At 45.3% G+C, this 6804-nt stretch overlaps 1 protein-coding gene across 1 annotated transcript; it reads right to left on the bottom strand.

The window, feature by feature from the left end:
- Nucleotides 1-227: 227 nt before the first annotated feature.
- On the bottom strand, nucleotides 228-5895 carry LOC134297456 (uncharacterized). Its single transcript, XM_062975035.1, has 2 exons — nucleotides 4217-5895; nucleotides 228-1275 (listed from the first exon to the last, which is right to left on the bottom strand). Exons 1-2 carry the CDS (start codon nucleotides 4563-4565, stop codon nucleotides 677-679), a joined length of 948 nt encoding a protein of 315 aa, XP_062831105.1. The 5' UTR covers nucleotides 4566-5895; the 3' UTR covers nucleotides 228-676.
- Nucleotides 5896-6804: the final 909 nt, after the last annotated feature.

The raw sequence follows: 6804 nt of genomic DNA on the forward strand, positions 1-6804 counted from the left end.
CTCAGCATGGAATTCGAGGGCTCTATGGGAAGTGGAAATTTGCAGTAGAGATAACAGATGAACACTGAATGCTTGATTGCATTTCCCACCATTTTTCTTCCAAGAGAGTGATCAGGGCAATTGTTTCTGCTGTTGGAAAAAAAAACTCAGATATTTTAGCCTTGGAGACATCCAAAGCACCAGTTGCAGGAACCAGTGGACTAAAAGAGATAATGTGTGTGTTCTTTTGCCCTCCAACCCTCCGAAATAACGAGACAAGACAAGTAAGCTTGGGTTTAAAACTGGGCAACTTTATTGATAGTTACCTATTTAACTTTAATTTGGAACTAGGGCCAAAAATCCTTAGCCATCTAAGAATTTGGTAAGGCATAAGCCGATATTAGTGGTCATACCCGACCATCCATTAAGACTGAATTTAGGGCAAAACACCAGGTCCCCAGTCTATCTAAACCTGGATGACCTAAAGGGGAATGTGTTGGAGAGTTTTGCCTCCGAAACAAATGAGGTCAAAGTCTCCCATTCCAAGGCCATAATCGTTCACCCTCGCCGGGGCTGTAAAAACCCTAAGCGAGGATTCACGCCTCTGGCCAACACCAAAACAGAGGTGCCTTGTGGTGCACACCAAAATAAGAGATTCCCCTAAGCATTCCGCCACAGTTCAGGAGCAAATGTCTATTTAGCTCCTGACCCCCACCAAATTCGAAAGAATTTCCCTAATTCCTTTCTGCAGATCCGCTAAGAAAATTTGGTTGCCCAGTTCGGACAGATGGATCCCATCAGTCCGATACATCGTCGAATCATTGAATCTAATGGTGTCATGAGGGATATAGTAACCCATGCCATTTTCCAAAACCTTCCGCAGGGCCCTATTGACCCGTTTCCTTGCTTTGTCCAATTTTTTACCGTCCCCATAGGGCCAACGTGGCCTAGGAATAATTGCTGACCATGCCAATCCGGTATGAGGCCACACCTCCTGGATCTTGTGCATGTCATTTAAAACATGGAGAAAAAGGGCCCTGCCTTTAAGCAGCCCCAAATCGTTGCCTCCCAAATGCATAACAATAAGGTCAGGTGGAAAACGGACCCCTGACCCAAACAACAAAGGGAGCAAACTCTCCCACCGCAGACCTCTTCTTCCCCTCCATTCAACAAAAGCCAAGGAAGCGAGGCCGAGATGCTGGCCGTAGGGACCTCTGCGCGCCTGTCGCTCTGCCCAGTGCACATAACTGTGCCCGCAAATCAGGACGCGTCGTCTACTCGCCAACAGGGTGGGTTCTGAAAAACAAAAAGCCATATAACTAATCCGATATATGACGCACATACGCACGGTAGGCACCAGATTTCCATCTTCCCAACATCTTAATTTTGTCTATAGAGTAGCCCATAACAGCAGCAGTGGAAGCAGCCCCAATTCTAAAGGAATGAGTACCAAATTTCTGATCTTTGATACCCAACATTCCTAAGGCCTTAGAAGTCAAGGCCCAGAACTGGTATTTTGTCAACGGTGCTCCATCCCGATGACAAAAAAGAAAACCAGCTGACGTTCCTCTACAGGACACAAAAGATGACAAAGCTGCAACTGGGCATAATTCCAAATCACTACAGCATCCCAATTTGATAATGGAACCCTTCCCTTTTTGATCCGTTTTAGAAGTCCTGATAAACAATTCCAATTTGTCCTGCTGGAGCCGCAGGTCCGAAAATTGCAAGGCCCTTCTAGATTGATCAGCCTTTGAAGAGGCAACCAGCTCACTAATACGAAGAGCCCCAAAGAAAGCGGTGAGAGCCGCTGCCTGCAATAGCAAAGCTTCGTAATGAGATTCACAAATTTTGGGCCAAATTTGCTTTAAGCCTTTGAGAATTTCAGGTGTCAATGGCTGACGGCAGTCACGTGGCCTAACCTGCTCCCGCGACAAACCTTCCAGCCATTTGCGAAGCCTAAAATCGGCTGTAACATCTGGAAAGCCCTGAGCCTTAAGCCAATAAGCCAGGGCAGATAATTTAGCACGAATAGTTTGAGGGGCCAACCCCTTCCTTTCCAGAAAAACACCAAACTGTGCGACGTGCTCATATGGAATCGGTGAAACAGAACTTATGGCATACAACTTTTTAAACTCATGAAACTCCTGCACCGCTCTGACGTAAGATTTTCTGGAAGTCGTGGCCAAAGCCAACTTCATTCCCCGGACTATGGACTGTTCCCAATTTTCCAAAGATGGACCGGCATGTTCTGGGGGTGCAAATCTGCGCTGGGGGCAAGCTGCCTGAAGCGATCCATCTGCATACGGGACAGAGCATCAGCGAGAGAATTATCTGTCCCTGCAATATGAAAAGCTTTAAACAGTATATTATACTTTAGACAGTGGAGTGTAAAAAACCTCAAAGCCTCCATCAGTCTGACTGACTTAGATGTTAAAGAATTGATAACCTGCACCGTAGCCTGGTTATCACACCAAAAATGAACGGTGGAATTTGTCATTTGATCAGCCCACAGCGTGACAGCCACCAAAATTGGAAAAAACTCCAAAAATGTTAAATCGGACGTTATACCCTTGGTGTGCCACTCCCTGGGCCAAAGCTCGGCACACCAATGCCCATTAAAAAATACACCAAAGCCGATGGCTCCAGAAGCATCAGAAGCTATCTGAAGAGCATCCTTCAACAAAAGATCCTGTCTCCAAAAAGAAATCCCATTATATTGATTTAAAAATTGTAACCAAATGTCCAAATCAGCTTTGATCCCACGTGTAATCCGCACATGATAGTGCGGAAGTCTAACCCCAGAAATAGCATCGCAGAGTCTGCGCAAAAAAGGACGCCCAGGAGCTATAACTCTGCATGCAAAATTTAAATGCCCAATAAGCTCCTGAAACTGTGGCCTTGTTACGGGTAACAAAAGCTCGAATCCTATCTACTAGATTAAAAACTTTCTCCCTAGGTAAACTGGAGGCTTGCTGCACTGTATCAAGCTCAATCCCCAAAAAGGTCAATTTAGTAGCCGGGCCCTCTGTTTTTTCGGGGGCTAAGGGAACCCCTAACTGATCGGTCAGTTCCTGAAAAGAATGCAGAAGAAATTCGCATTCTCCGGAACCAGACATCCCTATAAATAAAAAATCATCCAGGTAGTGCACAACCCCCGATAAACCCGATTTTGATTTAAGGGCCCAAAAGGTGCTAAAGGACTCAAAAGCAGCACAGGAAACTGAACAGCCCATGGGAAGAGCCCTGTCCATATAGTACAACCCGTTGAACTGAAAACCCAACAGCTCGAAGTCCAGCGGATGTACAGGCAGTAGCCGGAAAGCAGACTTGATGTCACACTTTGCCAATTCTGCCGCCGGCCCCCTAGATCTAACTTTCCTAACCGCCGAATCAAAAGAAGTATAGTGGACTGTACAAAAATCATCAGGAATCGCGTCATTCACTGACCTTCCCCTGGGATAGGAAAGGTGGTGAATGAGTCGAAACTCCCCCGGTGCCTTCTTTGGAACAATCCCTAATGGCGAAACCCTTAACCTAGGAGTGGGAGGAGACCTAAATGGGCCAAGAACCCTACCCTCTGCAACTTCCTTATTGATTTTAGCAAGGACAACGTCCTCCATGCCAATAACAGATTTCAGATTCGGTGCCCTGAAAGGAAAACCCACCTGAGCCGAAACCTCTCTTGGGATCGTGGTTACTCTTTCCCCCACCCTTACATAAGCCGAATTGATAATGTTCATGTACTGAAAAAGAGAATGGGCTATGGAAGGGTAAGCCTTCACTAGAACCCCTCCGTAAATTAAAAAGCAAGAGAACCAATTGCCCCAATTCTGGTCCACTTTGCGTTTTTTCATAATTTCCTTTCTTTCATCATCTAAATCATCTTTTTCTTTCTTATCAAGTTCCCTGAAATACAGGGTAAAAATGTCGATGTATTCATTCCTTAAAATTTTATCAATTGTCTTTTGAGCCAAATGCGAGCCTAAAGCTGTAGCACTAAGGCTATCGGAGGCCGGCAAAGGCCAATCAGCCGTGCCCCAAAAACACAAAGAATTCTCAATAGTAGGTGTTGAATCCAAAGAGGCTACCACCACGCTTGGTGTCTCAACCACCGGAGCCACGATAGCTAATTGCGTGCCGCTGGTTGATGGAACAGGCTCGTCAGGTGCTTGGGTTGTGATAAGATCTTGAGAGTCTGCCACTCCCCAAGGGAAGGTGTGTGTGTCCCCTTTACCTAAAGCGGATACGGCACTTCTCATCTCAGCTGCTGCCGCTGAAGTAGATGGAACAGCTTCAGCGGTCACCGGCGTAGATGTAACCAGGCTCGCATCAGCAACAGGCACCGCAGCACTCCTTTCCCCTTCTAAGGCAGAAATACGGGAAAATAAGGACTTAATTAACCCGGTGTTACTGCCCCCACCAGCCTTCTGCGCCTCCGCAGCAGCAGCCGCTGCTTTCTCTCTTTCCAGTGCCTCGATCCGGGCGACCAACACTCCCAACAACTGTGCAGAGTCTTCATCCTCGGTTGAAGGACCACTTGGTGGAGGCGGGCGCTTTGCTGGAATCTTCTTCGCAGGACCCATTCTTCTTCGGTGGCATACTGCAAAATAAGAAGTTCAGTAAGACCACGAAAAGTTAATATTGAGGAAGAAAGTTCAGTAGCAAATAAGTGGGGGGGGGGGAGGGGGTGGCAGAAACTAGAATGAGCCAACTCCCTACCCTATCCAAGCCAAGGGACCCGAAGCGACTAACATTTCTTAAATCAAAAGCAACCAAGCATCCATTTAATTAAAGCATACAATACCACACACTGATATGCACCTACTATATATACATGATATTAAAATTAATTCAATAAGTTAATACCCCAATTTATATAGAGAATCTCATTAATTTATTGTCCTCAATAGCATATTAAATAAATTACCCCATGAAAATTAATTAAATATATTAATCAATTAACCCCAATATCAATTCATTAATTAATCATCCACCATAAATACATATGAATTAATTAATCTCCATACATTATCAATGACTTAACTTGAACCATCTAATCAATTACTAATAATCCATTTGTATTTTTAAAAACCAATCAGTCAATACCATCAATTGTTATAGCATTAAACCAATGCAATGTGAGTATGCCCAAATTAAAAATGGCCACCGCCATTAGAATCCCTTAAAAAACGTTCCGTAAAATGGCTGCCATGAAGCACCTAAAATGGCTGCCATTCCCTTAACAAAGATGGCCGACCGATCAACAAAATGGCCACCATTGTTCTATTTAATATGCCAGCTACAAAAATGGCTGCCCGTCCTTTCCAGCCTAATTCACTTAACAAATATGGCCACCGCAAACACTTGCCCATGCCCACAAGTAAAATGGCTGACCAGCCCTCACTCAACATGGCGCCCGTCCTTTCCAGCCTAATTCCCTTAACAAATATGGCCGCCGCAAACACTTGCCCATGCCCACAAGTAAAATGGCTGACCAGCCCTCACCCAACCTGGCAACCAACATGGCTGCCCAAAGAAAAACCGCGGCAAACTATAAGCAAAAAGAGCGTGAAATTCAAAGAACCGACACTAACGGCTATGGCAATCTGCCCAGCAACAGGGAATTCGCGCCACAAACACAGCCAATCTGCCCAGCAACACCTCTACATAAGACTGGTAATAAAAATGGCGACCCTACCACATAGCTTCCATTCCCAAACGTCAAATCAAAAAGCAACCCAAACAACCAATTCATCATTCATACCATCCAAATAAAATTACACAATAAATAAAGCCAACTTAAACATGGAAAAAAGGTACATCATCCCCATATCTCCCAAAAGTAAAGCCCCCGCCTACACCTTCACACTAATAAGGCTCAGGACCATGCAAAGGAAGAAGGGAGGAACGGAGAAGAGGCGTGCGAGCCCCGCACGCACCCTCCTCCGCCCAAAACCCCTTAGAACTGGGGAAGCAAATTAATTTCCAAACAAATTCTTAACATTACCAGGCACAATGACGTCGAGGGAGAAGCCAAGCAGCAGCCAAGGCCAACCCTGGCTCCCCTGCCTCAGCCTCTCTCCCTTCCTATACAGACCTCAAAGCAGTAGTATAAACAGATGAAAAAAGGGGATAAATCTCCCTCGACGTTCTCCTCCTGGACCTCGGCACCAAGGGACAGGAGCTCCCACTCTTGGATCCTCTCACGTCGAAGCTCCAAAAGTGAGTGATCTAAGAGGCGGGCAGCTTCCTAGAAGCCCCGCCCCCCTTCCAGAAGTCTCTCCTTCGTTGGGAGGGGGCAAATCCCCTTCCCTCCCCCAGCTGCGCAGTGGGGGGAAGTTTCTTCTTCATTTCCTCATAGACTTTCTTCCTTTTAACCACTAGGAAGGGTATGTGGCAAAAATACGCTTCCCTCCTTATATTTTAAATTTTTAAAATTTAATAATCTTTATTGAAGGTTTTTTCATTATTACATCAATCTATCTAAAGGAAAGAGTAGGGTGGGAAGATCAAGGTAAACGGAAATGGAAGGGGTGGGAAATAGGAAAGGGAATGGCCCTATAACGGTTTTACGGGTGTGAAGGGGTGTCTCTTGTGACTCTGGATAGGGTTTTGGTTTGGGGAGAAAGGGAAGGAAAGATTGGGGGAAGATGGGGATGGGGGTCTAAGAACGACTCCTGGACAGAATCCCTATTATTTATTTATTTATTTATTTATTTATTTATTTATTTACAGCATTTATATTCCGCCCTTCTCATCCCGAAGGGGACTCAAGGTGGATCACATTACACATATAGGCAAACATTCAATGCTTTTTTAACA

Source organism: Anolis carolinensis, chromosome 3 (assembly GCF_035594765.1).
Source record: "Anolis carolinensis isolate JA03-04 chromosome 3, rAnoCar3.1.pri, whole genome shotgun sequence".
Taxonomy (NCBI): Eukaryota; Metazoa; Chordata; class Lepidosauria; order Squamata; family Dactyloidae; genus Anolis; species Anolis carolinensis.

What these genes read in the sequence shown, in the direction of transcription:
- LOC134297456 (XM_062975035.1), bottom strand. Translation starts at nt 4,565, where the DNA reads ATGGGTCCTGCGAAGAAGATTCCAGCAAAGCGCCCGCCTCCACCAAGT. An exon ending in AAGTGCCGTATCCGCTTTAG is followed by an intron (nt 1,276 to 4,216) that starts GTAAAGGGGACA and finishes TTTGTTTTTCAG; the next exon opens with AACCCACCCTGTTGGCGAGT.